The sequence below is a fragment of the Camarhynchus parvulus genome, chromosome 10 (genome assembly GCF_901933205.1).
Source record: "Camarhynchus parvulus chromosome 10, STF_HiC, whole genome shotgun sequence".
Taxonomy (NCBI): Eukaryota; Metazoa; Chordata; class Aves; order Passeriformes; family Thraupidae; genus Camarhynchus; species Camarhynchus parvulus.
The window spans coordinates 17,455,245-17,473,954 of NC_044580.1; the positions used below are offsets into that span (position 1 = coordinate 17,455,245).

The following is an 18,710-nucleotide window of genomic DNA, read 5'->3' on the forward strand; positions in this document are numbered from 1 at the left end:
TCCCAGAGTCCCGGGAATTTGGGAGGTGCACACACAAATGCAGGAGCCTGCCCAGATCTGGCAGTGCTGGCACTGCCCAGATGCTGCTGTTACCAGGATTTGAGGCTTTTCTGTTCCCCCTTCCCTCATTATCCTGGATGATGAAGAAATGATTGTGTAAGTGTGGAGCTAAAGCCTTTGGAGGCATCTGTTTCTCATAACTCTGTCCTGGAGCCCAGAGGAAAGGCAGCAATCCAGAGCATTTTTCCATCCAGGACTTAATATTTTCCTTTCAAAGCTGCATTAGCAAATGCTTTTTTTCCTTGCAGGTTAAAAGTGTTATAAATAGAAAATTTCCAATGATTCTGGTGATAATTGTTCACTTTACACAACTGTACCTAAAATTGTCAGCGTGCCCTGGGTGCTTGCTGGAAAGTGTTCAGTGCAGATCAGCACGATGCGTGTGTGGTGCTGGCATGTAAACAGCTTCAAAATACTTCCACAATCTGCAGTAATAGTGAAAAAGATCCCTTCAGCACTGGATTTTTGCCTTTGAAGCATTCCTCTGTGTTTCATATCTGGTTTGTTTTGGGGTTTTAAGTCTCCTTTTGGGGCAGTGAGCATTGATTGTGAGCTCTGTTGTAGATGTGGGTGGCTTTTGTGCTCAGCACATCATCTTTTCCAGTGCCTTTGGCAGGCAGAACTCAGTGCAGAGCTTAGTGCAGAGCCACTCCTTTAATTAGCTGAAATAATGGATGTTTGGGGGAAATGGAACCACAGGAGATAGGCAGAAAAAACTGTGTGGAGGGCTCCCACTGTCCTGAGAAGCTGGCACATCCCACTTGTTGTGGGAAATATTAATTAGGGTCAGAGGGGCCATGACCCAGTTCTGGCACAGGCTCTCCAGTGGGGATTTGGAACTTCCCAGATAAACCACCTTGTTCTCAGTGTCTTCTCACAGGGGTATTTGTTGATACTTCTGGCCATTTTTGAATCCTGACAGGAACATTTTAAAGCAGAGTTGATTGAGCCAGATGTATTTCACCTAAATCTGAGAAAAGGCAAAGCAGATCACTGACTTCTTGCTGCAGGATGGTTTTGAGGCAACTTCTGGCAATATGGGCAGGTGGGGGAGCATCTTGGCCTGTGGCTTTATCTTCTAAGAAATGAATGAACAAAAATCTTTTAACTTTTTTTTTTAAAAATGAAACCTTGCAGTGTTAGCTAATTAGAGAAGGAACTCAAAACATACCTTTGCTTCATAAAACATTTTTAAACACTAGGGCTGACTGAAAAATTTATTTCTTTATTTTTTATTGAAGAGCCCAGGGTTTTCTTCTTTGTTTGGGATGGGATTTTTCGTAAATTTTTGAGTATCTCGAAAATTTCTAGAGGATTGAAAAATTTTTCTTACCCATCTAATAGGAAAGTGCAATGTAGGGCAGATCCATCATCCTTTGAAATCACTGGAGGCTTCCTGTTGGCTGCTGCTCAGTTTGTTAGCCTGAAGTTTTCCAAAGCAGCACAGGATGCATGAATCTGTTGCAGAGACTCAGAAATAACATGGCTTTCCATTAATTTTGCAAACCAACTGGACAGAGCTTTTGTGGAGTAGTATTGAAAAACGTCCAGTGACACCGGTGAATTTTGGAATGTTTGGAGGTGCTGGCTTTAAATATTCTGCACATCATCACCCTCATCCCTGCCCCGTTTTTTAGCTGTGCAGTGGCAGCACTCAGAAGTCAAAATGGCAAAAGATTAAGCTGGTGAGGGTTAGCTGCAGCCATCTGGTGCTGTTGAGGAATTAACGTGTGAGCTCAGCCTCCCTGCCCACCCCCATCCCCACATCCTCTGCACCAGAGGCTTGGATTTCGCTGTAATGGGACAGGGAGATGAAAATATCTGTCAAGGCTAAACTGTGGTAGTTAATGCAGACAAAGGAGCAGCCAGCCAGCCATTCCATCCAGTGGCCACTGCAGGAGCTGCTGGTGCTGGAGCAGAGGTGGGTGGTTATCAGTCCCAGGAATTAACAGCTGAACTGGGCATCGCTGGGGGGATGCTGTGTTAAAGCATCAGCTTGATTTGCTCCCGGCTCTGGAAATACCTGCACACATTATGACAAGGTCAGTAGCAGTTTTCAAGTTGTATTATTGTTGTAATTCTGTTTTTGGTGGAGGTTCGCTTCCTGATTCATCCTGGGTTAAAGCATCTCATTTATATTTTCCTCTGCTAAATAAAAATATCCTACCTAGTTGCCGAAGATCTGCTGGTGATGGAAGGGCCTAATGTGGCATTTACAAACCCTTGTGAGTTTATGTGTCAGAGATGCAGTGATTTTGGCTATAAAGAAATAATCATCTGTGCATTGTGCTGCTTTGTTATGCAGCTCTTTGCTGATTCACAGCACTGACCTGCAAACCCTCCCCTTTTACTAATGGCATTCTGTCAATTTAGAAATTTTAGAGGGTTTTTTTCACCTACTGTTATAATAAGGCCTGTGACAGGGTCTAACTACACATGACCCTAAAATTCTCATGGTACTCTTTATTACTAAAAAGGCTTATTTTTATTTTGTTTCTCTGAGCTGGGCCAGCAGTCTGCTGCACTTTAAAAGTGATACCTTGTGCCCTTTTAATGGCAATAAAATAACTTTGCTTTTTTATTGATAACCTCTGGTTTCATTGGGATATTTTGTAAAAGAAAATTAGTCTTGCCCTTAGCTTTTATAAAGGGTTGTTACGGCAAAGCCAAACATAAAAGGTATTTCCAAAACATAAATCATTGAAATCAAGAGAGAAATAATTCCAGAGTTAGTCGGTTTTGTACAAGCTGTTAAGTGGTGTGAGGAATAGATGATGGATGCATTTTTGGTGTCAGCAGATGCCTCCCCTTTTCCCCTCACAAACAGCCCTGGGTTTACTTACAGCTTTTTTAGTAGAAAGCAAGAAAAGAAAAGAAGCTGTGGATTTATGGAGAGGTTAAACAAATATGATGCAGAAACTGCATATTAAAGAGTAAACTCCATGGCTTTATTTTCATAGATGTTCAAAGGTGTTAGAGAAAAAAACCCACAGGTTTCTCAGTTCAAACAGGCTTCTTTTATCTGCTTTTGGTGCTGCTTTGGGGCAGTGCTCTCAGGGGAACCTGTGCCAGCACAGGAACTGCCCAGATCTGTGTGCAATAAAGCAGAAAATAAAAAAGATGGCACTGGGTGTGTAAAGTGTCTGGAGTTTCTTGGATAGTACAGGAATATCCAAGAAGTCCTGCTGGGATATCATCCCTTGCACACAGAATGTGCATTGTGCAGGAACACAGACCCTGTTGTGCAGTGTGCACAAGCTGGTTCCTAAATCCATAAAATCCAGGAATTAACAGCCCTTTGCTACATCTGGGCTCAAATACTCAGCGTGTTGCACAATCAAGTCCAAAAACAGAGGTTCAGTGTTACTGAGCTCCATTATTGCTCTCCTGTCACATTGCTCAAGCATGAGTGAGGTGACTCTGACAGGAGAGCCATGAGGAGCTCAGGCAAGGAGCAGGAGACATGTGAGGTTAAAAGCAGAGCAGAATTTCTTTGGATTTCAGCCCAGATTTCTGCTAAAAATGGCTGGTGCATGTATTGGCAAAACGTTATTCCCAGCCTACATGAATGCCACTGCTGATGATAGGTCAGTCATGCATCTTGTAGAAATAACCAGTCTTTAGTCAGTAAAATGTAGTTTTCCTCATTTCTTTTCCCCCCACTGGTGAGTATAAATGAAGCTTATAGAACATGCTGCTTCTTAATTTGCCCTAGTATTTCAGAAGCCAGTATATCATTTACTAAGTCACCAGGAAGTCTTCTCTGAACTGGGAAATTTTGATGCTGAGATGTTAACTTTGCCTTGCATGGCGTTTGTGCTTTTTGGAAATTTGGGAATGGATAGCCAACCTTTTCTTATTTAACCTCTGAAAGCTCTACTAAAATCTGACAGCACCGTGTCAGTACAGCTGTTGCAAACTTTTTTACCTGTGTCTCACCAGTTTTGCACTTTTCAGGCTTTCAGTTAACAGTCCCAAGGACTGTTTTTGCTGCAGACCTTTGGCAGCTTCTTCCCTCAGGCCAAAGGCAGGAGGTCAATTTACCCTGCAGAATGGAATCATAGAAGGAAGTTTTGGTGTAAGAAATTTGAGATGGGTAGCATTATCTTGCTGCCAAGAATATTTAATATAAAAATATTGGTTTCCAGCAGTAGAATTGCCCAGATTTCTTACACTCAGTGAAACCCTTGTTGAAGTCTACTTGATGAATTGAGATATTCAAAACTGAGCAGTTTTGATTTGGTCAATAAAAGTTTCCCTAAAACAAGACTGAAATTGAGTTTAAGGACTAAAATGAATATACTGAAGATTGTTCTGGAAATAAGCTCCATGGAGCCAGGTGTGACCTTCCAGTTCCTGGAGATCCCAGAATTCTACACCTAATTCGTGGTCAGCCCATGTTCTTCCAGTGCTGGTGGCACCAGGGGTTGTGACTGAGCCATTGCACCACAAAGGATTTCAGAAATTGTGGGGGGGCCAGAAATGTGAGGGGAAGCCCAACACATTGCCTGAGTTGTTTTGTGAAGTAGTCATTTGGCAAAACACAGAAGTGGTCTTGAATTAGGGTCAAGCAGGCAGAGTTCCTCCTTCCCACAACCCTGTGACCCTTCTTGTGCTGGTTGGAGTGGGGCAGCTCCAGCAGGAGAGGTGGAAAATGCTCCTTTTAAACTTCTTTTATTCCCAATTCTATGTGTGGGAGGGTGGCTGGAGACCTCTCTGCTCGAAGGGAACGTGACACCAGGATGTGATGAATTTCTGATTGTGAGATTCTTGTACCTCCACCCTCCCAGGCCATGACTTAAAATCAGAGAGATGGTCCTGCTCAATTCTTTGGCAGAAAGGGTGTGCTTCTACATCTGGAATGGCTGCAGATGTGGGCCTTGAGTAACAGTCCCCAAAATCAGGATTGAGGCTGGAGTTGATTAAATTTGTCCCTCCTTTCTGCAATTTGTAGGAAGCAGATGGAAGTTGCCCTGCTCTGTCAGCCCTGGTCTGCAGGGCTCCTTGAGCAGGAAGCTGAGGAGCTTTCCAGCTGTTTTGTATCTCCGATGTGAGGCATTTTTTCCTCCAAGGGGAATTCCAGAGCTTCTCTCTAGGTTCAGGATTTCATCACAGGGCGCCAAGAGGGGAGGCTGCTTGTTCCAGTAACTGCAGTGTTTGCTTGGATCTGTACTTCTTGAATTTTCTTAGTCCAGCTCTGAGTTGTTTTGACTGGAGAGCTATTTTGCTCTGAAGTTCTCCTTTCTATGATCCTTTAAACATACTTGCCTAAGAATATTTTTTTTCCTATCTTTGGTGTCCATGAAAGTGAAAATTAAATATGTGATATTTTTAGTGATCCCTTATAGGTGTGTGGTCTGCTTTAAAAGAGTGAACCGAATGCAGGAAGAATTTCTTTTCCCATGTACTCCCTAAAATTACAGAATTATGGAAGCACTACACCCATTAATGTGAACTCTGAGATGCTGTTTATTGTGCTGTAATTTAATCCCACTTTCATGGGCCTTGATTTCTGCTCCTTGTCCTTCACAGGTTCTGCATCATCTGGGAAAGGTTATTGATGAGGGCACACTTTTAGTAGCACCAACCTCTGGAGCCGTCTCCAGTGTCTGAGTGATTTGAGCTTCGTTTAAATAATTGATGAGAAGTGTTAGTCAGAGCCTACTGGTGATTCAGGCTGCATTATTCAAAGATATTTACTGACAGTTATAGATTGCTCCAAATTTACTTCTCTTTCCAGGCTGCATTAAACTAGGCCCTGCATGACATATATGTCTATTTAAAAAATAAATAAATCCTTGTTAATCTATGTGAAGAACTGTGGGCTTAAGTGCTGTATTTAACAAATTGTAAATAAGCAATAATAATTCATGATGTTTTAGCAGGAAAAAGCGTTTTGTTTTCAAGTGAAAAATGCTTTTTTCCTCTGTCTTGCTTGTTGTTCAGGAGTAGACCTGAAAACATCTTGTATTTCAGTGACTTTAATGCAGCTTTCCCTGTACTGGTAGTTGGGGAATGGTTGGGTGTGAGACTTCCTGCCTGCCTCATTAGCCACCCACCACAGCATCTTCTCTAATGGCTGCAGCTTTTAATCTCTGACACTTAAAAGCTCTTCTGGCTCCCAACACCATTTAGGAAAAGAAAGTCTGGTCTAGGAGATTCTCCAGAATTGATTAAGGTGACACTGGGCATCTTGCAAAATCTCCTTTTACCTTTGTTTTTTTTTCCCGAGTAAATATTTCCAATTTCTTTTATTTCACACTTGTAGAGGTGCCTAAAATTCTGCTTGAAAATGCTGGAGCATAGTGGGATTTTGCCAGGCTGTTGTCAGGAGTGAAGTGTGACTAAAGCAAGGCCAGTAATACCAGATTTGCCTTTCAGATTCCTGCCTTTGTCAGAATTCCTGCAGGTGCCAGTCCCATGCAATTCCTTCTCTTCCTGGTTCCTCAGCAGGAGGAGGACATGAAGGGTTCATGTGTCCATGTGTGTGAGCTTCCACACCTTCCTTTGGAAACCACCTCTGGAAACCATTGGGGAACTCTGTCCCTCTCAGTTTCATGTCCCTTTGGGAGGAACTTTAACATTTATCACTTTCTTTTATCAGGCTCTTTTTTTAAATTGCGTGCAATAAATAATTCCACTGAATATCACCAACTTCTTTTATTCCCAGGATTCACTGACATTGCAGCTGTGCATGGTTAATGAGCAGGCACTTCTCCCTGACTTCTCTTTGCTGTTTTCCCTGCAGGAACTGTGGACATGGGTGGCAAACAGTCCACAAGTGGCGACGTCTCCGTCACCCAGACCCCTGTGACAGAAAGCATCCAGGATGCCTACAAAGCTGGGGACACCAGCAAGGCCCAAGAGTTGATTAGGTTGTCCTGTGAGGAGACTGCTCTGCAAGTGGAAAAGGTGGGGTTGGGTTACTGCTCTCTCTCAGATTTTGTTGGCAAAGATGCCAAAATTTCAAGATGCTGCTCTTCTGTCGTTTTTTCATGGAGAGAATCCTTTCGGATGTGTGGGTCCCAGACATGGCTGGTTGTGTGGGGCTCTGCAGGAACATGCTCAGGGACACAAGTTTGCCCTTGAAAACACAGGTCAGGAAGATGAGGCAGACCACAGGGAGCAGTGTCTGTAGGAACACAGGCTGTGTGAGGAGGGGTGCTGCTGCTGTGGTCACCAAAACAGGGAAATGCATTTTTCCCTGTAAAAAGGAAGCAGTTTAAAGACTTAGCAAAAAATGTATTCCCCCATCAGTGCAAAGATGGTTAATGGCCCCCTGGGAAGATTTTGCTGCCTGTGTGTGGAATTTTATCACAAACTCTGTGCCAGGTGCTGCGCTGCTCTGCCTTCAGAGCCCTCCTTTTGAGCCTGCTCTTTGCACAGAGCTGATGTGAGTGTTTTGGGAGGCTCCCTGCACGTCAAGTCCAGTCACAGTGGCCATCTCCAAAACAGGTAATACTGCATTTTGCAGCTGAGCAAATGCTTTTTCTGTTGGTCCATGAAAAATGGGTTTATACTCACTGTTCTGTGCCTCAGGCACTTACATGAAAAACCATACAAAAAACTAAAATACAAACCACAACAAATTATGTGAAAAACCATACAAAAACTAAAATACAAACCCTAACAAATTAACCTAATAAATGTATCAACAATGATTACAATGGCCACTAGTGTTTATGACATTCCCAATTAACCACGGCAACAGTGGACATGCCTTGGCGTGGGCACAAATAAACCCATACAGTTCTAGAAATGCTCTTTCTCTGCCTGCTGGCTTTAACAGAGAGTTTCTTCTGCTGTGTTTCCTTCACCAGTGTCAGCTCTTAGGCATTGCAGCAGCATATGGGGACCTGCAGGCAGTGAGGTACCTGCTGAAGGAGGCGTTGGTGGTGTTACCAACAGAGCCCAACGATGACAATGCAGCGGTGGTGGCGGCGTATTTTGGGCACAAGGACATCGTGAAGGAGCTGCTGGATTCCCTGCGTGGTAAGCCCTGGGCTGACCCTGCCTCTCCTCAAGTTTTTCAGGAGCTGTGTGCTACAGCTCCAAGCAGGCATTTGGGTTTTTTGGCATTCCTTGGAAAGGGAGGGGTTTAGTCATGGGAAAGTGAGTGCAGGAGCAGATCTCTGCTGTGCTTGAAGGAAACTTCCCCCCTGGGGAAGAGAAACACATACATAAAAATATTCCATGTTTGCAGAGTGGAAGTGGAGGAAGATGCCATTGAGACAGTTCATTCCTGTCAGGCCTCACAGCTGGGTAACATCCCAGACCCTACAGGGAGATTAGGGGATTTTCAGGATGCAGCATCATCCCACTGCTGATCCAACAGTCTCAGTGGTGCTGGCAGAGTGGCCTGACTGGTCAGGGACACTTTGGGTGCACAGCTGACGCCCACTCTGTTCTCTGCTTGACAGTTTGTTTTGACTTTCAGGGGAATTCCTTCTTTAGAATAATAATTACATTTTACTTAAGTTTTATTATAGTAATTATTTTGGAGCAGGGACATTTTTTTGACTCAGACACTGCTGCTCCTAAGGCAGCAGTGGGGGCAGAACTCTGACTCAGGACCAGGAGCTGTGTTTGGGTCCCTGTTGCTCTCTCAGTGTTCTGTGAGCTTGGCAGCTGCTTCTCCCTGGGACCTTCCATGCATTTGGGGTCCAGAGGTCCTGCAGAACATCTGGGGCAAATCCTTGACCTCAGACACTGCAGTAACACAAGAGCTAAGCTGGCTTCTGCAATATTTAACCTGAATATAGCTCTAGCTCCTCACTGGGACTAAACAGTTGCCAATGGCCTCACTGAGAACAGGAATAACCTGTTGGGAAACCTGCTTATCTGGTGTCCTGTTGGAGCACCAGTAAGCAAAATAAATGTTCCAGTTTGGGGGATGCAATTAAATGTAATATTTCCTTCAGCCAGAAAGGAAGCTGAGTAACCCAGTAGAAAAATTAAATTATATTAATATAATACACTGAGTAATGAAAAGTGACTTAAGTAGTTTCTGGAAACTTAGCTCAATTTAGAAGTGACCAAATTCCCTCCAACTCTTGCTTCAGGGGGGTCAGGGGAGGAGCTCTGTACAAACAGCAGCTTTCAGAAATTTTTATGCAGGACATTCCAGCTGTTTTTTGGGAAGTTACAGAGAAACCAATCACAGGGCTTAGGTATAACTTGCCTAAATTTGCAATTTGGCTGTTGCACTGCAGTGATTCTCCCTGGAACAGTGAGAACTACTTGTGGCTTACAGTTTAAGTGGAGCCCATTTTTTTGTAGCAGGAGGGTGAGGGATTTAGTGGAGTTGTTAAGAATGCAAAAAGAGGTGTAATTTCCACATGGATAAGCTGCAAAAAAGCCCTGACATGTAAAACTTGGGCTTGTGGATGTTCCTGTAAGTGTTTCAGAGAGGATGTGAATTTGTAAAGGATATGGAAGTATTACAGGGAATCGGGAGATTTGGGGACTGCTTATTGTTAGCAGAAATAATTCTGTCCTGGGCATTTAGTTACATGTCCAGAATTAAGCACACCTGGAGAAAAGTGGTGTTCTACAGGAAAACGTTATTTCTAGAAAAAAAAAAAAAAAGCAGTTTGAGAATGACTAAAACATCAGCAAATTCATGCAAAAATCAGAACATAGTGTTTTGGTTTTTAGCCTTAAATGACATTTGTCTGACTTTACTATGAATTAATAGTAAAGAGTTGACCTGAAATGAAATACTTGAAGGGGAAATGAAAGTTTTTGTGGGAGACTTCATGTTGCAGCAAAAACAAGCTAAAACAATTCCTCTTTTGTTGACTGAAGCATTTTGGTTTTGTTTTATTCATCCAATAACATGAAAGCTTACCTGGTTTTCCCCATTCTTTGTATGCCCTCTCATGGTCTTGGAAGAAGTGGACAATCTTGGATGTTTGGATCTAATGTCTGTTTGGATCTGGATGCGAAGACAGTCCTGATCATCCCTGTTTGGGGTCAGATGTTTATTTATCTGCTGGTGTTTAGCACAATGTTGCTGCCTTATGAATGCTTATGTCAGGGACAGACAAAAAATTTCACCCATTACCTGGGTGGGTAAAGAAGAACAGTTAAGCAAAGATGAAAACTTTGTGCCTGACCAGCTTAGGACCCTTCTCTGACACACTTTTGCAGTGTAAGCTGTTCCTTTTGTCCTCAGGAGCTTCACCCTGCCCCAAACCCCTTTGCACAGCCATTATCCACGGGCATTCCTCACACATCACAGCCCGGCGGCACCAACGAAGTCACATTTTGTGTGTTTTTGGTAGGTCCCAATACTTGCCAGCAGCTCCTGAACTGGATGCTGGCCATAGCCTGCCAGCAGGGCCATTTGGACATTGTCAAGCTCCTGATCCGTGCCTACAGTGCTGACCCAGAGAGCTGTGCAGTGAGGAGGAACGAGTTCCCCGTCCTCATCCGCCTGCCCCTCTACGCTGCTATAAAGGCAGGTGTGTGTTTGCATGCTTCCACTTTCTGCCCCTTTCCTGCCAGCTCTTCAAATTATGGGCTGAGCTGCTCACACACAGGATGGTATCCATGCCTTGTCTGCAGTTGGGTTTCCAGCAGGATGAATTAAAGTAAAATTGGCTCTGAATCTGTCGACTCAGCCAAATTGGAGTCAGGGCCTTGGGAAGTTAGATTGCTGAAAATACTGGGAGGCTGAACTTTCCTCTATAAATTCCTAAGGAAAAGACCCTTAAAAACCAGAATCCTTGCAAGTAAAAGCATTATTGTTATGGACACTGGCACACATGCTTGATTTAGGCTGAATAATTTGCACTTCAAAGCACAGCTGTGTGTGTAGTTTAATAAGATGGGAAAAAAAGAGAAAAAAGAAAGAGCCTGGGCCAGCACTTTTACACAGTGTCTTTGCTGTCTCAGTTTGACCAAACTGAATCCTGCCACTGGAGGAAACAGCCTTTACACAATTCAGTTTCCTTTCTGCACACCCCCACAGTTTTTTTCAGAAGTGGTTATTTCCCAGGATTTCTGTTCAGCTCCCTGCTGGTTCCTTTACCTGAGGTGAAGGGAGCAAACAATCTGCTTTTCTCCCAAGGGAATGAAGATGTAGCCGTATTTTTGTTGAGGAATGGAGCTTTCTTTTGTTCCTACATCCTGATGGACAGCCCTGAATCCAGCAAACACCTTCTGAGGAAGTATTTCATTGAGACAACCCCACTACCAGGTAGTGCTCCAGCAAAAACAGTAAGTAACCATTTATCTGCCTGAGGACATGTTGTTTTGAAGGGGCATCATGTTAATGGTTGATAATTGTCTTTGCATGCCATGTGGCTGCTGATTCTTCTCCTCAGCTAAGAACCTTGTGGTTTGCTGCCCTTTTAGAAAGCCAAGTGGCTTTGGTGCTGAATTACAGGGTGTGAAACATCAAGGCTTTGAATGGCATCACTGTGCAAGGCACAGCCACAGCTTCTGTGGGGCAATTTAAACACCATCGTGTGAACCAGGGTGTGCTGGGGGCAGGAAACACCAGCTTTGGGCTCAAAGCCTTCCAGAGAAGAAGCTGGGATGCTTCTAGCACAGATTCCCTCTGTGCCCCCAGGTCATCACTCCCTTTAGGTTCCTGTTGTGCCCCCTGCTTGCAGGGTGATGGCACCAGCTCTGTGGTGTCCCCGAGGGTTGGCATGGCACAGAGCTGAGCATGGGAGCCCTTCTGTGTCAGAAAGTGCAGGTAGAAATGGGCTTGGGTGGCTTTTTGTTAACAAGGAGCATGAGCAAAGCAATAATATCTTCCCTACTTCAGATCCTCAGCAGTAAAAAAGTGTCTCCCACTGGTATTGTTATGACTTTATAGGGAAGCACACAGTATTTTGTATTATTTATACTGTTCTCCAGCAATTTATTACCAGGCATTTTGAATTTTTTCCTCTCAACATGTAGTTTAACCCACACTGAATAGGAGTATCAGATCCCTGAGCTTTCAATGCTTACAGTTTTCATCAGGTCACAAAAATTTGGCAGTGAAAAGATGTCCCTCATCCATCCAGCTGAGTATCTGTCTGCTCAACTTGTAGCATTGCAGGCTGTTGGTTCTTCTTTGGTGTTAAGTAAAAACAAGGAGAGAGGTTTTAGTAGCTTTACAAACTTCTCCATTCTCTGTTTTTCTGCCAGAATCCTCTCACTGTGTTCCTGTTAATAGCCTGGGTGTTAGACCACATAGGTGAGCTTGACTCCTTTAGGTTCAATCAGCAGATTTAGAGCCCTCTTTGTGCTACTCTTAATTTTGTTGACTGATAATCAAAAGGGGTCTGAATTCTAGATGTGGATAAGAGTTGATAAAATGTCTTTTAGGAGAAAAAAAGAAATCCAACTGGATAATTCAGCTTGAATAAGCTCGGAATAAATGTTTGAATCACAGGGAAGAGGTCTGTTTTCTATGTGAATTTGCTGGCAATATTTAACTTAGCTGCTGTAAAAATGACTCAGCTTTGCTGTTGTCACACCCTGAGCAAAGAAGAGAGCAGTCTTCAGATATCAGCTAATTGCCAGAAGGGCCTGGTTGAAAAAGGAAGAAAAAGAAAAAAAAGCAGAGAAAAAACCACCAGAGAATCTTGACCTTGATTCTCCTAGTAGCTGTTTATTTTTAATATGTTTGCTTATTTAATGCTTTCTCTTTGAATTCATTTTGGCAGACTGGGACAGACTGGGGATGATCTGTCCTAGTTTGTCTGCAGAGCTCAGATCTTTGGGAAGTGACACTCACACACCTTGATAACTTTGATAACTTTTTAAAAAACAACTTTGTGGCAGCTGCAGACAAACTGCCTCGGCGCTTTCTTCTTGTCTCAGAGGGCTCCTCCTGAGATGGATTTTGCACTGGGAGGAAGCAAAACTGGGCTGTGTGGAGACTGGGACGTGTGTGGCAGCCAGCTGGATGTCACAAAGTTCTCCCCTTGGACAGGGAGGGCAAACCAAGCAGTGATCATTTCAGAGAGAGCCCACAACTTCAGAAGGGTTTGTCCTTCTGTGCTGTCTCTGAGTGGAACCACTGGAGCACAGCTGAGTTCCAATGGATTTCACAGCAGTGACTGCAGAGCTATGCACAAAATGTGCCTGAGAGCTGCTTTTGGCTGCCACACCTTCCAGACAGCCCTTGCACCCAGCACAGCTGCCCTTTCTCAGGCAACAGGAGTTACATCTCATTTTTCTAATATCTGTTTCTCCTTTTCGTGTTCTTTCCTGGCATAAATTTATACCCACAGCAAACCACAGCTTTGCTAAAGAGGGGAAGTGGTCCATTTTTACAGGAACAGGTAGCAAGTGCCAAAGAGAGCCTTTGCAATGAAGAGGCCAGGCACAGATTCCAAACTTCAATAGATGTAGCCAGCAGGGAGATAAATGTAACTTTCCAGTGTGTGCTGTGTGAGATATATTTAATTTTTCCATTACAGGCCAGAGAAGAGCTTTGTCTGCTGTATTTTCCCTAGGCAATATTTTACCGATAGTTTTATATTCAGGCATACAAATGTATGTGAATGTATGTGTGTGTGTGGGATCCTCCTCTCATTTCTTTATCCTGGTAATCTCACTGACATCACCAGCAGCACAGAGCCCTGCAGCAGTCCCACACAAGATTCAGAGCAGGGCTGTTGATGGAGGGAGCAGATCCCTGTCCTCAGATTATCCCATCTACAGCAGGAGTGAGGTTCTGGAGCACGTCACGTCATTTAGGAGAAATGCACAACAGCCTCTCTTAATCACCTTACCAGACAGCCTCAGATTTAAGTAAATATTTTTCATATTTATAGTTGATCCTTCACCCAAGAGCAGTGGGGTTTCTTGCTGCTGCACAATTTCCAGTCCTTTGCCTCAGTGCATCCCCTGACATTGCTGCAGGAGAAGATTTCAGTTTAGTCTTCAGGGCTTGTATTGAGAAATTCTTCCTTTGGCAGGAGAGGGGAGTCTGCAGAGGTTTTCCTTGGCCTTCTGAAGAGCAGTGAGCTGCCTGCAGTCAGCCCTGAGCTAACATCCTCTGAACTCTGTCCCTGGTTTAGCACAGAGTTCACCACCAGCCCCAGACTGAGAAGGGTTGGGCTGAGCCCTGAGCTCTGTGAGTTTGGCATCACAGACCTTTGGCATCAGAGAAACAGCTTTTCTGGGAAAACAGTGCACATGAGGTATGAGTGGGGAGTAAATCCCCTTTGTGGCACTGCTGTCGGGATTTCTTTCACTTAGTTAACATTTTCACTGCAGAGTCCTGAGCCAACCAATCCTCTAAGGTAACTCCACTGATACCAGCTCAGTGGTACCAGCTGAATTTGGTCCCCTGTCTCAAAATCAGATAGAGGGGTTTGGCTGGTCCTCCAGCTTGCAGAGACACTGTCAGTCCTTGTCTTTGCATGGGAAGGAGGGCACTGATTGCTGGGATTCAAAAGCTGCCTTGGATACAGGACACTAACCCACAGCACTGATAACAGGTGCTGGATTTCACAATCTTGTCTGTGGTTTGAGAAGTCATTATCTGCATTCTACAGGTATCTCCTTATCACATTAACTATCCTGAGGCCATGCCTCTGCATTTTTGAGGGAAATGACACACAGCAATCTAAATGCAAAGTAGAGATGGTTTATCAGTCTGCAGCACAGACACAAGGTCCTGCTTGCAGCCCCTAAAAGAAGGCTGTAAGGTTGTATTGTTACTGCACTGTTTGGTGTACTCAAGGACAAGTACATTTTTCCTTAGCTAAGGGATTTATGGTACGTGTTACAGGTGAGAGAAAAGTTCAGAAAACTACATACTGAATTTAAAACCAGAGTTTCTAGCAGGAAGCTGTTAAATATGCAGAATGGGAAATCTGGCAGTAAAGCAGGATATGTTTGGTGTGAGAGTGAAAGCTTTGCAGTGCAGCTCCCATTGGCTGCTGTGCACTTTGCAGTAGCAGTGGAGACTTTGCTTAATTTGATTTCTTGTTGCTGCTGGCTTGCTGTGTTTTACAGGGGTGCCTTGTGGCATGGCAGTGGATGTAGCTTTGAACAAACAGCTGGAGCTCCCTGCTTTGGTTCCCCCAGTGGCACAATGGGCATAGTATTTCCATTCATATTTGCAGGGCTGTCCTGAGGCATCACGAGTGAAGGTTTGAAAAGCACAGTGTCTACACTAAGTGCAACTGCTGTCAATATCTAAAAAGTGCATCTGTTTGTACTTACCCTTTGTTCCATTCTCCAAAACATTTGAATGGTCTGATCTACATGATCAGTCCTGAGTCTCAAATAAGCATTTGAGACAGGCCTTTGTTTCCCTTTTCTTTTTCTCCTTTTCCCAAACACATTCCTTGTAATTCTAAATTTGGGGTTAAAAGTCCAAAGAGCTAAATACTGGGCATTGGAAAGCAAATTAAATTTGCTGTCGGGTTCTTGCTGCCTCCTGGTGGAGAATTAACAGTCATTCCATTGAGGCTGGTTTTGGGATGAGTTATGTCAAAACCAACAAGTTTATGAAAACATTTTGGGAATATAATATTTTAAATGTACATTTCAGGACAAAGATTGGAATGCAATGAGGTGATCTTGAAATTGAAGCCTTGGGTTGTTTCTTTGCATTGATGAAAACTATGTGTTCACACTTTCTTCTGCCATGCTGGACCCTGAATAATATGAACTGGTGAAGAGGTCCAGGTCCCTGCTTGAGCTTGCTCATGGTCTTTGGAGTTAAATCCTGGAGCAGATACAGCAGGGGCTGCTGATATCCAGCCATGATTTCATCTCTGAGTCAGTTTAATTCCTAGAAGCAGATTGGAAAGTGAGCAAAATGTTCATGGCCTGTGCTCTGCTCTGCCAGATTCCCAGTGGTGTAGCACAGGCTGAGACCAACTGGGATTTCACTAATGTGGTTTTCTCTTCTCTCTCTGACACATGCAGGCTTTGTGTGTGAACTGGTCAAACCTCAAACTGCCCTGGGTGGATCTCGACTGGCTGATCGATATCTCCTGTCAGATAACTGAGCTCGATCTGTCTGCCAACTGCCTGGTGTCCCTCCCCTCCGTGATCCCATGGGGGCTGATCAGCCTGAGGAGGCTCAGCCTGGCTGACAACCAGCTGACAGAGTTACCCAGTGTGCAGTCCTCTGATGAGATCATTTGCACAAGGTGTGTGCTCCCCACAAAGCTGAGCCTGCAGGGAGAGCAGCTCAAACTGGCCTTGAGGGAGACTGTGTAAGGGCAGAGCCCACTGCAGGAGCTTCTTGGTCTGCAAGGTTTAGCTTAGGATTTGCCCCTCTGCATTCTCAGGGTTTCCAAGTTTGTTGTCAGGACAGTTGTGGGAAATTCTATTCCTGTGTTGTCTCATGTTGTCTCTGCTTTTCTCCAGCTCTGGTGAGCCCCACTCCTCTAAGCTGGCTCAGAGTGACATTTACTGGCTGATACCCATGATTTGATCTCCTGTCTATCCAGAGGACCTCTTCCTGCTCCCTGGAAGGGTTAATTTTCTAATTAGGGTTTTATGCTTTGCCTTGTGAGGCACACTTCAGCTGCTTTCATTCAGAACTGAAGCTGTCCTGGTGAAACAGATGTCTGTGGGCCACAGGAGGCTTTGCTAGTGTTTTACTGATGCCTGACTGAGATTGTTCTGTACTCACAGGTTACTCGAGGTTGATGTATCCAGCAACAGGCTCTCCACTCTCCCTACTGGATTCCTACATCTTAAAAACCTTAAAAAGCTCGTTGCTTCCAAAAACTCTCTGGAGAAGTTGTTTGACGAGGAAAACAGTACGTACAGTCCAGTGCTGGCCTTGTATTTCAAGGCTGGGCTCTAGGGAAGAACCCCAAAATGTTAAAATAATGGCTTAAATGGCTTAAAAGCTCTTGTGCTTACACCAAGGCCACAATGTTTCATGTTTTCCAGCAACTAATTGGATTGGTTTAAGGAAGCTGCAGGAGTTTGACGTCTCTGACAACAGGTTGGTGGAACTTCCAACGGTTTTTCTATACTGCTTCAAGTCCCTAAACATACTGAATGTTTCCAGAAATCAGCTGAAAGTGTTTCCAGACCCCTGGGCCTGCCCCCTGGTAAGTTGAACTGCTCTGACAAAGTCAGAGGCTGAAAAAACTGTTGAAACAATGCAAAAAGAAAATTGACTGTGATGCTTGAAAAGCTGTCAGATGCTTAAAAGTCTGTTCTGTAGGAGTGCCCTTGCCAAATTTGGTTTATGGGTTTCAGATCCAGTCTTTCTGAGGTTCCACCCTGTTCTCACCATGTTGATGGCATTGGTGGAAGAGTTTTAGAAATGTGTCTTACATGGATGTGTTCATTTTCTCTGTGGTTCCTCTGGCAGAAGTATTGTTAGGATCATTTTACAAAACGCCCAACTTTCACCAGGAGTAACTTTGCCCAAACCCATGGCAGACTAGGACATCTGTATCTACACCCATCACTGTGACTTTATTCCTCATTTTTACAGGGACAGCCAGGGAACAGAATCCTCTGGGGAAGTGTTTGTTTATGGTTGAAAAGCAAATGGGGGTGGGTGATTTTCAAAATAATTTTTGGAATACTTTTTGCCCACCAAGAAATTTGACCAGCAGTTGAGTGCATCTCCTTAGCAAACCCTTTGTGCCTGCATGCCCAATAATTTATCTAGATCAAGGTATCTAAAGAGACCACCTAGAATTAATTTATTAAAGTTTTTGACATGTGACAGCTGATCTACCACATTATTTAAAGAGATGATTACTGCTCTGTAAGTGTGGGGCTTGTTATATTTTCCAGAAATGTTGTAAAGCCTCTAGAAATGCACTGGAATTCCTACCTGATGCATTGACTGTGTTCTGGAAAAATCACCTGAGAGAAGTGGATTTTTCTGAGAATTCACTGAAAGAAGTTCCAGCAGGACTTTTCCAGCTTGAGGTAAGTGTCATTTCTTCCTAGTTCTCACATTATTTTTCCTAATAATGACTCAGACCTGAAACTGGCTGCCTGGGTAAGGTAGGAGCCCTCGTGCTGGTTTGCACAGAGCCCCTGAGCAGGCTGTCACCCCCTGAATCACCACATTCAGGCCCTCACCCAGTGAGATGTATCTAGTTTCTGACACAGGTCTTCTGAGAGCTCCCTGGATGTCTGTGGTTTGCAGAATTTGGGAGCACAGTTTGGAAGACAAGCCCTGCATTGTAGCTCCAAGCTCCAGCCATTGAAATGTTGATGTACTCAAGTACACTCACATTTTCTTGAAAAAAAGTGTTGTGTAATTAGGAGTTAGTCCTTCTGTGCTGAAAATAGCATGTTTGAATGCCCTAAACAGTGCTGCCTGGGACCTCTGTAATCTTAAAAGTTGTAGATTAAATAATTTTTTCCTGTGGACACCGCAGATCCATGGGTCTATGTCAAAATTCTTTAGAATTTCTGCTTTCACCTAGTGTTGTCATGAAACCAAGCAGAACTTGGGGTTTCCTCCAAGCTTCCCTGCAAAATTGTGAAACTCAGAGAAAAACAGAGAAACAGAGGTGAATCTGGGCAGAAGTTCCATGCTTTTCCCTGCTGGCCTCTCTGGGAAGGATGCAGAGGTGATGGTTCATTTCCATGTCCAGTCCTGATCTCAGGATCTGCTGCAAAGGTGCCTTTTACTCCTGCTGGAACAAGAGGGTTGAATTCCCTCAGTCCTTCCCAGTCATCCCAGCACATTT

General features: G+C 44.0%; 1 protein-coding gene across 1 annotated transcript in view; it reads left to right on the forward strand.

The window, feature by feature from the left end:
* LRRK1 (leucine rich repeat kinase 1) overlaps positions 1–18,710 on the forward strand; it is a 74,020-nt gene that overhangs the window by 12,755 nt on the left and 42,555 nt on the right. Inside the window, exons 3-10 of the mRNA XM_030955631.1 lie at positions 6,809–6,972; positions 7,881–8,052; positions 10,347–10,526; positions 11,135–11,283; positions 15,955–16,181; positions 16,672–16,799; positions 16,936–17,099; positions 17,800–17,937. Of these exons, the coding sequence (XP_030811491.1) occupies positions 6,809–6,972; positions 7,881–8,052; positions 10,347–10,526; positions 11,135–11,283; positions 15,955–16,181; positions 16,672–16,799; positions 16,936–17,099; positions 17,800–17,937 (1,322 nt within the window). The remainder of the gene's footprint in view (positions 1–6,808; positions 6,973–7,880; positions 8,053–10,346; positions 10,527–11,134; positions 11,284–15,954; positions 16,182–16,671; positions 16,800–16,935; positions 17,100–17,799; positions 17,938–18,710) is intronic.